We start from the raw sequence: 17,588 nt of genomic DNA on the forward strand, positions 1-17,588 counted from the left end.
GACATTTTGAGTAGAGTTCAGTGTGGCAAAAAGACATTGAGGCATAGAGACAAGAAGGCGTCAAATGGATGTAGTAGTCTTGTTTGGTAAGTGAAAGAGCAGACTAGAAAGAGGTCAGCAAAAATTCTCATTTGTGCATCCTTAAGGATCCTGTAAACAGGCATTGGAGGATTTCCAATGGTTCCGCCCTGGGCTACTTCTCCATCTCCTGTACAAAATCAATTCTTCTGGTGGGGATTTGCATCTCTCATGTTGCAGAGAGGGATCTGAAGAGAGACCAGTGAGCCTCTCCTCCAAGAAGCTCCCTGGCTCCTCATCAGAATCCCAGGAGTGTTTTGACTCAAAAACTCATAGAAGTCAGTTGGTGAACTATGAGTTTCTGCCTGTACCGCACTACTAGCTGTAAAGTCAGGCTTTCTATGGTGTTGAGACACTGAAGATTCTCAATGTATCAGTTTAGCGTGCTCCCCCAAAGCACTAGTAAAGGACACTGGTACAGCTGACCTCTACTCTGAGACCCCTCTGGGCCTTGGTGTCAAGGTGTCTCTTTCAGGCAAAGCTCAATTGCCTCTGCTGTTGATATCAATAATGTTGAAGCTGAGCATTGTAATGAGTGAAGAAGTGCTCTATCACGCATCAAACTTATAATTGAGCTGCTCCTCTGAGGTTGTGATTAACAAAGTTGTGGGCATCACAGTAGGAGTGACCACATGCTCCTGAGTCTCGAGGTATACTGCTACTGGGGTCTCAGGACCATGGAAGCTGCCACACCTTCTCTGAGGCTGACAGCTCAGCTTTCACCAGATGTCCTGCATCATGTTCCCTCAGCATTAATGAAGATGAGGTTGAATCCTTCCTCCTCTTTGGATGGAAACCGGATGATCACCACTCCTGGTGGGCTCTACTAGTGCCTGATCCATTCCCAGCATCTGATGCAGCTCTTGGACTCATGGAGACTGACATTTATGATGCTGATGTCAATGGACTGGCCTTATCCCTAAAAATGCTTTCCACTACCCATGAATCCCTCTTCTTGACATCTCTGAATGGAGCATACAATGAAAAGGATCATGGTTGGATTCCAAGATTTGCAGACACCATAAGTATCTAAAATGTGTATGGTCCTGTTGCGCAGGAGACACCTTTTGAAGCTTTGAGGGTCTTATTTTCGGACATTCCATTCAGAAAAAGAGATATAGCAAAATCGACTTGAGGGTGACAAAAATACCAAGGTTAAAGGCAGCCACACTGAGCTAAAGTGAAAGAAATAAAACTTGAAATTCATCAAAAAACCAAAGGTACTATTGGGTACTTCTGAAAAGACCACAGAACAGCAACAGAACTTACAAGCTTGAGAGAATAAATAGAAAAAAATGTATTCTCTGAAGCAACTATGACAGAAAATGTTTCTAGTTGGCTCCACGGAGAAGTGCAGACTGAGGAGGTTCTGCGCGACAGTGGCAGGTGGGAAAAGATGCATGAGTGAACCTACTCAAAAGCTTCTAGAAAAGTTGCTGGGGTAGTGCTTCCTGTGCACTGATGACTTCACCTATATATGTGAAAAAATGGAGAAGATATGAAAACACAACTAGCGTTTTTTGACCTAAAGGTGTTGCCTCAAAAACCCCCGGCTTTGTATCAAACAAGCTCACGGGGGCTGGGCTGTTTCATCACAGGCAAACACCTCGGGTATAAAGTAATTTTTTGTATAAATATATACTCATTTCTTCTATCATTGATATTTAGACCATAGAGAGCTATTTTGCTACTTAGCTTTCACTTAGCTTTTCAGAAAGGTCCGAAAATACAAATTTTCTGTTTCTTGATATGACGCCAAACTCGACCATGACCTACGATGGCCAGCGTTTCGTTACCTGCCTCAGGGTCATTTGGTCTGCGTCTATCTAAACTCGAAATCAATCACTTCTTCGAAATCAATCACGGACCGTAGAAGTGATTGATTTCGAGTTTAGATAGACGCAGACCAAATGACCCTGAGGCAGGTAACGAAACGCTGGCCATCGTAGGTCATGGTCGAGTTTGGCGTCATATCAAGAAACAGAAAATTTGTATTTTCGGACCTTTCTGAAAAGCTAAGTGAAAGCTAAGTAGCAAAATAGCTCTCTATGGTCTAAATATCAATGATAGAAGAAATGAGTATATATTTATACAAAAAATTACTTTATACCCGAGGTGTTTGCCTGTGATGAAACAGCCCAGCCCCCGTGAGCTTGTTTGATACAAAGCCGGGGGGTTTTGAGGCAACACCTTTAGGTCAAAAAACGCTAGTTGTGTTTTCATATCTTCTCCATTTTTTCACTTTTGTTATATAAACAGCTCTAATAGGAGGAGATTATCTTCTAAATTTACTAGAATTGTTCACCTATATATGAACATTTAGCAGTCCTGCTTGTTCTGGGACAAAAGCTCTTCTTGGAACCACAAAAGAACGAACTGATAAAAATGTTTGGCAATTGTTGCTGTGACAAAATTCACATTTGGGAAGAACTTTCTGGTGCCAAGTGACTCATTATATGGCCTATCAAGGTAAGTCCAGTCAAATTTACTAGCTTTGAAGAACACACATTACCTCTTACTATGTGTCTCAAGGTATATAGCATCACTGGGTACACTCCAATACATAATGCAAGGTCGAAGAGAGAAGATTATTTAACATGATTCAGTATAAAATACAATTATTTAATCCTTAGGAGACATTTTGATAAAATTAGGGATCCCTTTACAAAGGTGAAGGAACAAGTGGCCTTAGCACACCCTTATGCGTCTTTTCCTGCGTGCTTAAAGCCATTTCTTCCCATAGCCGGAAAATGGCCAATGGCCAATTTCTGGCATTAATTAACAAATGCTAATGTTGCCTTTAGCATGTGGCCATTAAAAAGGATTAGTGTGTGAGGTCTTACCACCACCTATTTTGTAAGTGATAAGGGCTCACATGCTAAATGATTTGCATAGGAATGCCCACTCTCCATCCCCAGAAGTGCCCCCTCTGCAAAAATAAATAAATACTTTTTTTTTTTTTTGGTAGTACATGGTGTATATGTGCAGAGTGCAAAATTACCACCGAATACCTCAGTGCATCCCGCAGAAAGCCCTTTCAAGCTGCAGTAAGTGTGTACTAGTGCTTACCGCAGCTTAGTAAGAGGATCCCTTAGTAACATTTGGTTTTAGAATTAAAAAAAAAAAAATTAAGCTGTCAAGAGTTTGGGCATTCAGCATTTGCTTTTTTTTTTTTTTTTACCTGGTTCTTTTACTTTTGTGACAATGTGTGCTACTATTGGCAATTCACAGACATCTGTGGAAGGCACTAAAAGAGAAAAAATATGCCTGTAATCTCAGAAGAATGAAGCAATTCTTTAAACCAAAAGGATAAGCAATTTTAAAACTAATGGAAAGAAGTTTCTATTTCAGTATTAAAAAAAAAAATCAGAGATTCATCAGATTTTCTTCAGAAAACATCTTTTACAAAAACAACTTTGTACAAATAACTATACCATTCCAGAGAAAAGACACAAGAAACACACAACAAGAAAAACTGTGCCATAGACAATCCACTAGTCATAACAGAAGTATTTTGATAACAGGTCACCTATATGTGAAGTTATGAGTTAATACATAATGTTGTTGGGGATATAACAAGATCTTTGGTTGCCTGTACCCCTGCTGGGATCATTGTGAAGATGGAGTCCTGGATAGGTTCAAGAAGCTAAGGCTGACCAAAGAAAAATGTTTCTGCCAGTGCTCCAGGTAGAAAGCAGCGGTTCCAAGCCTGGGAGACGAACAGGAAAGAGCCTGTTAAGAGCCAAAGGTGGTAGCCTGGAGAGGTACTCCTTTGGAAGAGTATGGACAGACATGGAGGTCAGGCTCAAAGACTGGTTGTTGCATCAGTGCTGCAGGCACAACCTTAGGTTGTTTCTCCCAGAAAGGATGAGTATATGGATAGAAGAAGATCTAGATATGAACTAGAGGATTTATACCATATCCCTGAGTTTGGCTCTGGATTTATTGTTAATGGATATCAAGTTAGATTACTAATTGACTGTTTGTTTCCAAAAGGATTTCAACTGCCTGTTGCAGAATCTTTAGTAAAGTTCTTGATGTTTTATATAAAACCCTGGACTGGAGTCTTTTCTTTGCATGAAAGTGGGAATCTACTTGCTTTCTGAACTAACAGAGAGAAGTTATCAGAGGAGTGTATAAAGAGTAAAAACCTCCGGCTTGATACCCTCTGACGTTCCAAATTTTTATCTGGCCCTAGCCCGCTCAGTGAGTACGAAGTGACTAAGAAAAATTGATCTCCCTGCTTTTCTTTGTGGTCCTGGTCTCGGATGTTGACCCACGACAAGCTAGCTGGTGCCTGGACTGTGTATATGTGTGATGAGACCAGGATTACATTAGCATGTAAAATACAAGCATATTTTATAAACTCCACATGTAAATCACAATTTCACCAGCCTAAACTTCACCACTGGAATTGTCTCTATGTGTTTCCAGTAAAAGTATGTGCCTTTTAGTCACTGCACATACTTTTATGCAATCAACCTCTGGAGTAATTTTATTAAAGCCCCTTTACATGCATACAATCCTTTATAAAATTAATACCAATACGCACACAAAACAGACACCTATATGACTAAAATTCAAAGCTTTGGTTATGAAATTCTTGCTGTAGGCGGTGATTTTAAATGGAACTGCCCAGTTTTAGGCATCAAGAATGTGTGTAAATGCTGGCATTTTGACTACTTATGCATGCAAATGACCTCTTACAAAATACCAATTGAAATGAAAGTACACAAGGGGAAGGGATGTGTAGACGACTGAGTGAGGGTGTGGGGACAGAGACTTAATAGACACAGCTACTCAAAGAGGTGAAAGTAAAACACAACACTATTTATATTCAAAAGATTACTACATTCTGTTCCCTTGACATGCGTGATAAACTAAGAATAAACGTCTCATGGAATGCAATTATAATCTTCCTGCAGCCCCGTTTCTTACAGGGTCCCACAGTCTCAGTGTGCACCAGTCTTTGCCTTCAAGTTTAATCAAAACCAGTCCTGGCTCTAGCCAGGCCTCCAGGATTAGGATTTCACATGGTTCCAAGGTAAAACCTATCTTCATTATGCTTCTGCTGCATGCACATCTGTGGTGAAGGCTGGAGGGATGCTCTAGTCTTCCATGGTCCTCTCTTGTCTGCCTGGGCTCAGAGTTTTTATCTGGCTACCTGAACCACGCCCACCCATTCTGTTCTGTACTACAGGATTTAATTTATTTTATTTATTACATTTGTATCCCACATTTTCCCGCATAGCAGTAGGATCAATGCAGCTTACAGGTTCCGGAGAGGACAGTACCAACTCCGGGAATATATACAGAATGGAATATAGAATAAACGTAGGTGCAAGGAGCTTATAAGGTTCTGGAAAAGAGAATACAACTCTGGGACGAATATATAGTAGCATATAGAGAGAAGTAATCCCATTGAGGCTGCTAAATTTGACTCTGTGAGGGAGTGTTGGTAAGGGGAACCAGTACCTTCTTACACTCAATCCCAGGATAAAGGTCACTAAAGAGTAGGGAACATAGCAACCCTTTAAGCTGTGCATGTGCATGTACACACACACTATCACGTGTCCCAGTGCACATCATTTTGCAGCAATGCAGCTTAAAGGGAACTATAATACTCACACATTTACAATCACATGCGTGCCCACTTCCAGTCATTACCTCCTTCAATTTTACAGTAACTTGCAGCTGTCACTAAAAGCGGAAATGGAAGAACAGCTAGAGGTTGGAGGCCTGGAGAGGGGGCAAAGAAAATATGAAAAATGGTAGGATCTGAACGTAAACAGCAGCTGATGTGGGGCTATTAGTACAACTTGCTTCCTTTCCTTCATTCAAAGTTCTAGGTTCAACTTTATTTAATATACTGCAAATCAGTAAAAATTAAAGCGGTTTACAAAATCAAATACAAATTATTTATGTCAGAAAAGGATGGAAATGGTGACATACATAAGGGAACTAGATTACAAGTTTTTATTTAATAAGGGGAGGGGATGGGGTAGGAGAAATTAACCCTACATGAAACAAAAGGGGGAAGAGAGTGGCAAGAGACTGCACAAAAAAGAGGTGCAGCCCACGGCCTACAAAATGAAGGCACCATGAACAGCGCTGAATATTGGCTTGGCTGGTTAAATTTAAACCGGCCCAAAAATACCCAGATATTCAATGCTGGTCACCGGAAATGGCCTAGCATTGAATATCTGGGCTGACCGCCAACCAGAGGGGTTAGCCCAGCTCCCTCCTGTGGTATTAATATCAGGCCCATTGTCTTGAAATTACTCACTCCCTTATTTATTTATTTATTTTATTTATTGCAGTTGTATCCCACATTTTCCCACCTGTTTGCAGCCTCAATGTGGCTTACAAAGACCTGTTATGGCATCACCATTTCGGGGTACAAAAGATATAATTGGTGTTACAAAGATATCAAGGATAACAAGTCGATCTGATCAAGCAATTATAGAAAGAAGACAGTCAGAATAAGGGAGGAGTGGTGATGTGTTATAGTTAGTTATGAATTCTAGTGGTAGGCTTTGTTGAAGAGATAGGTTTTCAACGATTTGCGAAAGTTAGTTATTTCATTAATTGTTTTAAAGTGATTTGGTAGTGCACTCCACAACTGCGTGCTCATATAGGAAAAGCTGGACGCATGTGTTAGTCTGTATTTTAATCCTTTGCAGCTGGGGAAGTGTAGATTAAGAAAAGTGCGGGCAGATCTTTTGGCATTTCTGGGTGGGAGGTCCACGAGGTCAAGCATGTATGACGGGGCGTCTCCGTAAATGATTTTATGAACAATCGTGCAGATCTTGAATGCGATACGTTCTTTGAGTGGGAGCCAGTGTAATTTCTCTCTTAGGGGTTTTGCACTTTCGTATTTTGTTTTTCCAAATATAAGTCTGGCTGCGGTATTTTGGGCAGTTTGAAGTTTCTTGATGATTTGTTCTTTACAGCCAGCATAAAGTACATTGCAGTAGTCCAGGTGAATTAGTACCATTGACAGTACCAGGTTTCGGAAAATGGTCCTTGGGAAGAAAGGTTTTACTCTTTTGAGTTTCCACATGGAGTGGAACATTTTCTTAGTTGTATTCTTCACGTGGTTTTCAAATGTGAGATTTCGATCAATGGTAACTCCAAGAATTTTCAAAGTGTTTGAGACGGGAAGGAAAAAGTTTGGAGTGGTTATGGTGGAGAATTTATTTGTGTTATGTTGTGAGGTGAGTATAAGACTGTGTGTTTTTTCTGCATTGAGTTTTAACTGAAATGCATCTGCCCAGGAGTGCAGGATTTGGAAGCTTTGGTTAATCTCGTTGGTGATTTCCTTTAGATCGCGTTTGAACGGGATGTAGATCGTGACATCACCTGCATATATATATATGGATTGAGGTTTTGATTGCCTAGAAGCTTGGCTAGAGGTATCATCATTAGGTTAAAGAGGGTTGGTGAAAGGGGGGATCCTAGGAGTGGCCTAGTGGTTAGGGTGGTGGACCTTGGTCCTGGGGAACTGAGGAACTGAGTTCGATTCCCGGCACAGGCAGCTCCTTGTGACTCTGGGCAAGTCACTTAACCCTCCATTGCCTGCCGCATTGAGCCTGCCATGAGTGGGAAAGCGCGGGGTACAAATGTAACAAAAAAAAAAACCTCCACATTCGGGTGTCCATAAGGCTGATGTCGCCACTTTAGTTGTTACTTGGTATGATCTTATTGTCAGGAATCTTCTAAACCAGTTAAGAATGTTGCCTCCAACTCCAAAGTATTCCAGGATGTATAGTAGTATTCCATGGTTGACCATTTCGAAGGCACTGGACATGTCAAATTGCAAAAGAAATATGTTGTTGCCAGTTGCAATTGTTTGTTTAAATTTATTCATTAAAGTTACTAATACTGTTTCGGTGCTGTAGGTCGATCAAAATCCTGATTGGGATTCATGCAGGATTGAGTATTTGTTTAGGTGTTTAATGAGCTGTTTTGTCACTGTGCCTTCCATGAGTTTGGTTATCAGCAGGATCGATGCTACTGGGTGAAAGCTGGTTAGGCCACTTGTAGTTTTCTTTGCGTCTTTAGGTAGGGGAGTGACACATACCGCTTTTCGCTCTCCATAAATCACTCTCAGTCTCTGATCTGTGCTGCCTTCCCCTACTCTAGTGGAGCTCCTGGGCCTGTGGGCCCTCAAAATGCACCAACTTCTCTCTGGAGAGAAAAAGGGCACACACTTCAGAGATGGAAGCACTGCTCAGCATAGGTCTACAATTCTTTGGAATCATCATTCTAGGGTGAGATTAAAATGGGCTGGGAAGGATAACTCTGTTGAGAAAAAAATCATTTTCTCTTATTTGTTTTAGGAGTATTACAGTGTAACTTCAGGGTGTCCCCTAGTTTTTGTACTTTTTGAAAGAGTGCACAAGGAGAAATTTAGATCTTACCTGATAATTTTCTTTACATTAGTCCTTCCCAATATTCCAAAACCTGAGGGATAGTTGTGTCTATCAACCAGCAGGTGGAGATAGAGGATTGAAAAATGACCTGAGGCATCTCTCTATTGGCATCCAATCTATCTCCTCAGTAGTTACATAGACAAGCAGTAAGGAGAATCTCAGAATAAACACAACAGCCTTAAACAACTTGTTAACCTAACACTAACCACACAAGCAAACGTGTGGACCTCTCTCATCTCTCGACAATTTGTAGAGAACAAGAGATATGCAAAAAGCACCATGCAAGGTGACAGTCATTATTTGACCTATTACTTTGCACCAACTAATCCCAGAAACCTCAGGTGGGCCTCTGGAATAGTGGGAAGGAGTAATGGAAAGAAAATTATCAAGTAAGATCTAAATTCTCCTTCCATTACATAGCGTCCCACTATTCCAGAACTTGTGGGGTGTTTAAAAGCAATCCCTAGAGTGGGTGGTATCCTGCCACCGCTACCCTAAGGACCGAAGCCCCAAAACTGGCTTCAGAGCACGCCACAACATCCACACTGTAGTGCTTGGCAAAGGTATGCAGCAATGACCGTGTCACCGCCTTGCAAATATCCGCTGGAGGCAGTAAGGTAGTCTCTGCTCAGGATATCACTGTACATCTTGTAGAATGAGCCTGCAAGGCCTGAGGACCTGCTTCCCCACAAACAAATAAGCTGACACAATAGTCTCTTTCAGCCATCTAGCAACTGTGGGATTGGAAGCCATGAGGCCAAGCCTCTGCTTACCAAAAAGCACAGTCTGTCCAATCTGCGAAACTCATATGTAACTTCTAGATATCTAATGAGGACTCTACGCTGCAAGGAGTAAGACTGAGCCTCTGTGTCCACTCTGCAAAAATACGTAAGCTCCACAGATTGGTTGAGATGAAATGCTGATACCACTTTTGGAAGAAAGGAAGGAACTATGCACAAGGAGACCCCTGTATCTGAAAAGTGGAGAACGGGATCCTAACAAGAGAGCCTGAAGCTCTGAAATCCTACATACAGATGCAAGGTAAAATTATGTATAATCATACCTGATAATTTTCTTTCCATTAATCATAGCTGATCAATCCATAGACTGGTGGGTTGTGTCCATCTACCAGCAGGTGGAGATAGAGAGCAAACTTTTGCCTCCCTATATGTGGTCATGTGCTGCCGGAAACTCCTCAGTATGTCGATATCAAAGCTCCATCCGCAGGACTCAGCACTTAGAGAATTACACCCACGAAGGGACACTCTGCCCAGCTCACCACCGCCGAAACGGGGGAGGGGAATTAACCCAGCTCATCCCCACACAAGTGGGGGAGGGGAATCCGTCCAGCTCATCCCCGCGGAGCGGGGGAGGGACACCACACCCGCCAATGCGGGGGGATCTGGCTTATCCTGCAACCGCAACCGCGGGAGGAGCTGACTGACCCTAACACCGCCGAAGCGGGAGGGGTACAAAGCTGCCCTACAGCCGCACGAAGCGGGAGGGAGTGCCGGCAGAATTTTAAGTCTCAATCCAGCCCCGTAAAACGGAGGGGAGAGGAATGCCGCAGCTCATTGTAACACAAACTCGTCTTAACTCTTGAAGAATCCAAGTGAAAAAACTTGAACACGAAGTCTTTCTGAAGTAACTGAAGACTAAACTTGAACCTGAAATGCAACCAGAATAAAAACAGTACAGATATCTGGGAGGGGCTATGGATTGATCAGCTATGATTAATGGAAAGAAAATTATCAGGTATGATTATACATAATTTTACCTTCCATATCATCAAGCTGATCAATCCATAGACTGGTGGGATGTACCGAAGCAGTACTCACCCAGGGCGGGACATTGAAATCCCTGACCTCAACACTGAAGCTCCAAACCGGGCCTCCGCCCGTGCAGCCACAGTCAAACGGTAATGCTTGGAGAATGTATGAGCCGAAGCCCAAGTTGCCGCCTTGCATATCTCTTCCAAGGAGACGGATCCGGCCTCTGCCATCGAGGCCGCCTGAGCTCTCGTGGAGTGAGCCTTCAGCTGGATAGGCGGCACCTTCCCCGTGGCCACATAAGCCGCTGCAATGGCTTCCTTGACCCATCTTGCCACTGTAGGCTTAGCAGCCTGCAGACCCTTACGAGGACCTGCAAACAGGACAAACAGATGATCCGATTTCCGGAAATCATTGGTCACTTCCAAGTATCTGATGATGACTCGTCTCACATCCAGATATTTAAGAGCAGAGTACTCCTCTGGGTAGTCCTCCCTACGAAAGGAAGGGAGACAGAGCTGCTGATTCACATGGAAGCGAGAAACAATCTTGGGCAGGAAGGAAGGCACTGTGCGAATAGTCACTCCTGCCTCAGTGAACTGCAGAAAAGGCTCTCGACATGAGAGCGCCTGGAGCTCGGAAACTCTTCTGGCTGAAGTGATAGCCACCAAAAAGAATGCTTTCAACGTCAGGTCTTTCAGAGATGCCCTCGACAAGGGTTCAAAAGGCGGCTTCTGCAATGCTCTTAGTACCAGGTTGAGATTCCACGCAGGCACCACTGAGTGCAGAGGAGGGCGCAGGTGATTAACTCCCTTGAGAAAGCGCACCACATCTGGCTGCGAAGCCAGGGAAGCACCCTTCAGGCGGCCCCTGAAGCAAGCCAGAGCCACTACCTGGACTTTAAGGGAACTGAGCGACAGGCCTATCTCCAGACCTTCTTGCAGGAACGCCAACACTGAAGAAATTGGAACAGTGAAGGGAGAAAGTGAGCCTGCTTCACACCACGCTGCAAAGATACGCCAAACCCTGGCGTAAGCAGTAGAAGTAGAGCGCTTCCTCGCTCTCAGCATAGTGGCGATGACCTTGTCTGAGAAGCCCTTCTTCCTCAGACGCTGCCGCTCAATAGCCAGGCCGTAAGAGCAAAGGGGGAGGGATCCTCCATCACCACGGGACCCTGATGTAACAGGCCCTGCTCCACTGGCAGCCGCAGAGGATCGTCGACTGAGAGCCTGATCAAGTCCGCATACCAGGGACGCCTGGGCCAATCCGGACCCACCAGGATTACCCTGCCGGGATGCTTTGCCACCCAGTCTAGCACCCTGCCCAACATGGGCCAGGGCGGGAACACATAGAGAAGCTCTTGTGTCGGCCACTGTTGGAGAAGAGCATCTACTCCCAGGGATCGAGGGTCCCGTCCTCTGCTGAAAAAGCGCGGCACTTGGCAATTGGCCGATGACGCCATCAGATCTAGGCTCGGCTGGCCCCAGCGCTTCGTGATGTCCAAGAACGCCTGAGCAGATAGCTGCCACTCTCCGGGCTCCAAGGTATGGCGACTGAGAAAGTCCGCCTTGACATTCATGACTCCGGCAATGTGGGCCGCTGAAAGCTGCTCCAGGTTCGCTTCCGCCCACTGGCAAAGATTCATAGCCTCCTTGGCTAGAGGGGCGCTCTTGGTACCTCCATGGCGGTTGACATAGGCCACAGCCGTGGCATTGTCCGACAGGACCCGTACAGGCTTCAACACCAGTACCGGGATGAACTCCAAAAGCGCCAACCGAATGGCTCTGAGTTCCAGGAGGTTGATAGACCACTTTGCCTCTGCAGGAGACCAGAGCCCCTGCGCTGTCCTTCCCAAGCAGTGGGCTCCCCAGCCCGACAACGAGGCGTCCGTCGTGACGACAATCCACTCTGGGTCACCAGAGGCATTCCCGCAGACAACTTGTCTGTCTGCATCCACCAGCTCAGCGCCTTGCGCACTGCTGGGTCCAAGGGAAGGCGCACAGCATAATCCTCCGACATCGGAGTCCAGCGCTGCAGCAAAGAGTGTTGAAGTGGTCTCATATGAGCCCTGGCCCAGGGCACAACTTCCATCGTGGCCGTCATAGAGCCCAACAGCTGCACATAGTCCCAAGCCCGAAGGGGAGAGGCTACTAGGAACTGGTCCACCTGAGCCTGAAGTTTGACAATCCGATTGTCTGGCAGGAACACTCTGCCCACTTGGGTGTCGAATCGAACTCCCAGGTACTCCAGGGACTGAGTCGGGCGCAGCTGGCTCTTCTCCCAGTTGATGATCCATCCCAGGGAGCTCAAAAGAGCAACTACCCGGTCCACAGCTTTGCCGCACTCTGCATAAGAGGGGGCTCGGATCAACCAGTCGTCCAGATAAGGATGGACTTGTACCCCTTCCTTTCGTAGGAAGGCCGCGATGACCACCATTACTTTGGAAAAGGTCCGTGGAGCAGTAGCCAACCCGAAAGGGAGGGCTCTGAACTGGAAGTGTCGTCCCAGGACTGCAAAACGCAGAAAGCGTTGATGAGGAGGCCAGATGGGAATATGCAGGTACGCTTCCTTGATGTCCAAGGATGCCAGGAACTCTCCTGCCTTCACTGCCGCTATAACAGAGCGGAGAGTCTCCATGCGAAATTGCCGCACTTTCAAGGCCCGATTGACCCCTTTGAGGTCGAGGATAGGCCGGACAGAACCTCCTTTCTTTGGTACCACAAAGTAAATGGAGTAACGTCCCTTGCCAAGCTGACTTTCTGGCACCGGAACGACCGCGCCCAGGCGGATCAGATTGTCCAAGGTCTGCTGCACTGCCACAGCTTTGACCGGAGACTTGCAGGGAGAGAGTACAAACCCGTCTTTTAAGGGTCGGCAGAACTCTAGTTTGTAGCCGTCTCTGATGACTTCCAGCACCCACGCGTCTGAAGTTATTGTGGTCCACTCGCCCAGAAACGAGGACAGCCGTCCTCCAATTTGCACTGGGGCGTGGACCAAGACCCCGTCATTGGATACGAGACCCTGGGGGAGGACCGGAGGGAGCACCTCCGGGACGGCGGTCTCTGCGAAAGGAATGCTGCTTGGGGGAGAAATTCCTCTTGAAGGAAGAGGGGGCAGAGGAACCCGACTTGCCCGGGCGGTACCGACGGGCTTCCTGCAACCGTCCTCTGGAGGTACCGGGACGAGTACTAGCCCGAGCCCTGACCTCTGGTAATTTCTTGCCCTTAGACGTGCCGAGATCGGTCACGATTTTGTCCAGCTCGACCCCAAAGAGCAGCTTGCCTTTAAAAGGCAACCTAGCCAGGCGGGATTTAGAGGCGTGGTCAGCAGACCAATGTTTCAGCCAAAGCCACCGCCGCGCAGAGATTGTCTGAGCCATGCCTTTCGCTGAGGCCCTCAAGACATCATACAGCAAGTCTGCCAAATAGGCTAAGCCAGATTCCAGGGCCGGCCAATCAGCCCTCAAGGAATGATCCGAGGGGGAAGCCCGCTGCACCATAGTCAGGCACGCCCTGGCCACATAGGAGCCGCAAACTGAGGCCTGCAAACTTAAAGCAGCCGCCTCAAAGGACGACCTTAAGGCCGCCTCCAATCTTCTGTCTTGGGCGTCCTTTAGGGCCGTGCCACCTTCCACCGGCAACGCCGTTTTCTTAGTCACCGCAGTGATTAAAGAATCCACGGTAGGCCACAGATAGGCCTCACGTTCACTCACAGCCAAAGGATAGAGGCGGGACATAGCCCTAGCCACTTTAAGGCTCGCTTCTGGGACATCCCATTGAGCCGAAATTAAGGTGTGCATGGCATCATGCACGTGGAAGGTTCTAGGCGGGCGCTTCGTCCCCAGCATAATGGCAGAGCCAACAGGGGCTGAGGGAGAGACGTCCTCCGGATAGGAAATCTTCAAAGTGTCCATGGCCTGTAACAACAGGTTGGGCAAATCCTCTGGGCTAAAAAGCCGCGCTGCAGAGGGGTCATCCGCTCCATCCGAGCGGGGATCCGTCTCCTCCAAGGAATCCGCAAAGGACCGTTGGGAGACCTCAGACACGCTGCCCTCATCTACATCGGAGGAGACAAATTCCTCCAAGGCCTGGGAATCAACCCGAGGGCGTTTACCTCTGGGAACCTCAACCTCTTTACCAGACGAGGGAGCAGGGGGCAGCGTTGTGCATGAGGAAGGCCTGATGCAGCAGCAAAACAAACTCGGGGGAGAAACCCCCCAGACTGTGCACTTCCGCAGCCTGGGCAACATCCCTAGACGCACCCTCAAGCGGCGCTCGCAAGAGCGGGGGAGAGACATGCTGCGCATCCAAAATGGCGTCCGGCGCGAAACTCCGCGAAGGAGCCGCGCGGGAAGAACGGCTCTTAACTTTAGCCGCTTCTGTGCCGTCGCCCAAATTAAGGGCGTTCATGGCATTAATGTCTCCAACCTCAAGGGCGGCCCAAGAAGAAGCCGTCCGAGCCGCGTGGCCGGCCAAGATGGCGGAGGCGAGGAGCGGGGGATGGGCGTTTATGGCGGGAAAAACCGCCACGCCAGAGGAAGGACCGAGACATTCATCGGTCACGAAACTGTCACCCAACAAGGGCGAATCAGGCTTTAAGACCCCCGCATCCCCTCTAGAAGCGCTCAAGCGACCCGGGGAGCGACCCTTTGCGCCCTCGCCCTCCGACGCCATATGCCACGAGGAGAAGAATCGGGGAACCCCCTGCCCGCTATAAAAATGTAAAAATTACCTGCTGTCCGCTCCGAGTTGTAACGACTTGGTGTCCCAGTGAGTAGCTGCAATAGACGCTTAAATAAACGTCGAAATAAACGCCTTTAAGGACGTTCAAAATTTTTTTTTTTTTTTTAACGGAGCCAGCGGGAGGGGGGAGAAAAGGAGGGACCTGGCACCACCAGGTTTGCACTTGCTCAAAAGAGCCCTCAACCCAGGCACTCAACAAAACCTTAAAATTAGGCTTGGAGGCCTAGCCAGAGCTGCTGCTGTGTGTGACCACCACCTGCTGAGATAGAGAACATACTGAGGAGTTTCCGGCAGCACATGACCACATATAGGGAGGCAAAAGTTTGCTCTCTATCTCCACCTGCTGGTAGATGGACACAACCCACCAGTCTATGGATTGATCAGCTTGATGATATGGAACAGCCACCAAGAACACTGCCTTTAGCATAAAATCTTTCAAGGTGACCTTTTGGAGTGGCTCAAAAAAAAGAGGCTTCTGAAGAGCCTGAAAGACTATTAAGTTCCACTCTGGACATAGTGTAAGAAAGGGAGGATGAAAGAATCGAACAATATCCAGGTGAGCCATAAAAGACATCTTCTGTAGTCGGCCCCGGACACGGGCCAAAGCAGCAACCTGAACTTTTAGAGAACCCAACAGGAAGTGCGTGATCTGAGCAGAGAAGGGAGAAAGTCCATGTTCAGGACACCAGCCATCGAATGCCCTCTACACCCTTGCATACATTATAGATGTAGAACGTTTCCGAGCCTGAAGCAAAGTAGCAATATCCGAATCAGAATAATCTTTTATCTGTACCGAGTCCTTTTCATGGACAAGCCATAAGACCAAAGGGGCATGGATCCACCATGAGCACTAAGCCTTGCTTCAAGTAGGCTGAGATCCTGTGGAAGATGGAGAGGATCCCAATCTAGCAGCTGAATCAGGTCAGTGTACCGCGGCTTCTGTGGCTAATCCGGGCTACAAGAAAGTCTGTCTTCACATTCAAAGACCCAGTGATGTGAGCTACCGACAAGCAGAGAAGATTTTTCTCCACCCAACTCATGAAGTTGTGGGTCACAACCTGCTTGTTAATATAATCCACTGTCATCAGGAGGAATTTTGGTCCACTCCTCTTTGCAGATCATCTCTAAATCATTAAGAGTTCTGGGCTGTCGCTTGGCAACTCGCAGCTTCAGCTCCCTCCATAAGTTTTCAATGGGATTAAGGTCTGGTGACTGGCTAGGCCACTCCATGACCCTAATGTGCTTCTTCCTGAGCCACTCCTTTGTTGCCTTGGCTGTATGTTTTGGGTCATTGTCGTGCTGGAAGACCCAGCCACGACCCATTTTTAAGGCCCTGGCGGAGGGAAGGAGGTTGTCACTCAGAATTGTACGGTACATGGCCCCATCCATTCTCCCATTGATGCGGTGAAGTAGTTCTGTGCCCTTAGCAGAGAAACACCCCCAAAACATAACATTTCCACCTCCATGCTTGACAGTGGGGACGGTGTTCTTTGGGTCATAGGCAGCATTTCTCTTCCTCCAAACACGGCGAGTTGAGTTCATGCCAAAGAGCTCAATTTTGTCTCATCTGACCACAGCACCTTCTCCCAATCACTCTCGGCATCATCCAGGTGTTCACTGGCAAACTTCAGACGGGCCGTCACATGTGCCTTCCGGAGCAGGGGGACCTTGCGGGCACTGCAGGATTGCAATCCGTTATGTCGTAATGTGTTACCAATGGTTTTCGTGGTGACAGTGGTCCCAGCTGCCTTGAGATCATTGACAAGTTCCCCCCTTGTAGTTGTAGGCTGATTTCTAACCTTCCTCATGATCAAGGATACCCCACGAGGTGAGATTTTGCGTGGAGCCCCAGATCTTTGTCGATTGACAGTCATTTTGTACTTCTTCCATTTTCTTACTATGGCACCAACAGTTGTCTCCTTCTCACCCAGCGTCTTACTGATGGTTTTGTAGCCCATTCCAGCCTTGTGCAGGTGTATGATCTTGTCCCTGACATCCTTAGACAGCTCCTTGCTCTTGGCCATTTTGTAGAGGTTAGAGTCTGACTGATTCACTGAGTCTGTGGACAGGTGTCTTTCATACAGGTGACCATTGCCGACAGCTGTCTGTCATGCAGGTAACGAGTTGATTTGGAGCATCTACCTGGTCTGTAGGGGCCAGATCTCTTACTGGTTGGTGGGGGATCAAATACTTATTTCCCTCTGCAGAATGCAAATAAATTCATATACTTTCCACAATGTGATTTTCCGGATTTAATTTGTGATGTGCTATCTCTCACTGTTACCAATAACCTACCCTTCAATTATGGGCTGCTCATGTCTTTGTCAGTGGGCAAACTTACAAAATCAGCAAGGGATCAAATACTTATTTCCACCACTGTATATGCAAGTATGCCTCCTTGAGATCGAGGGTGATGAGAAATTCTCCCACTTGAACCTAGGCTATGACTGCTCTTAGTGTTTCCATGTGAAAGCAGGAAACTTAGAGGTCTTACACCTTTTGAGATCTAAGCGGATGAAAGGTACTTTTGTTCTTTAGGACAATGAAGATGGAGTATCTGCCTT

The 17,588-nt window shown here is 46.7% G+C and overlaps 1 protein-coding gene across 4 annotated transcripts in view; it reads right to left on the reverse strand.

Moving 5' to 3' along the window:
* The window catches only part of KMT2C (lysine methyltransferase 2C), a 917,733-nt gene that overhangs the window by 383,151 nt on the left and 516,994 nt on the right, over nt 1-17,588 (reverse strand). For all 4 annotated transcript variants that reach the window (XM_030198371.1, XM_030198346.1, XM_030198363.1 and 1 more), the window contains one exon: nt 3,260-3,325. In XM_030198371.1, coding sequence (XP_030054231.1) covers nt 3,260-3,325 — 66 coding nt within the window. The remainder of the gene's footprint in view (nt 1-3,259; nt 3,326-17,588) is intronic.

Source organism: Microcaecilia unicolor, chromosome 1 (assembly GCF_901765095.1).
Source record: "Microcaecilia unicolor chromosome 1, aMicUni1.1, whole genome shotgun sequence".
Taxonomy (NCBI): domain Eukaryota; kingdom Metazoa; phylum Chordata; class Amphibia; order Gymnophiona; family Siphonopidae; genus Microcaecilia; species Microcaecilia unicolor.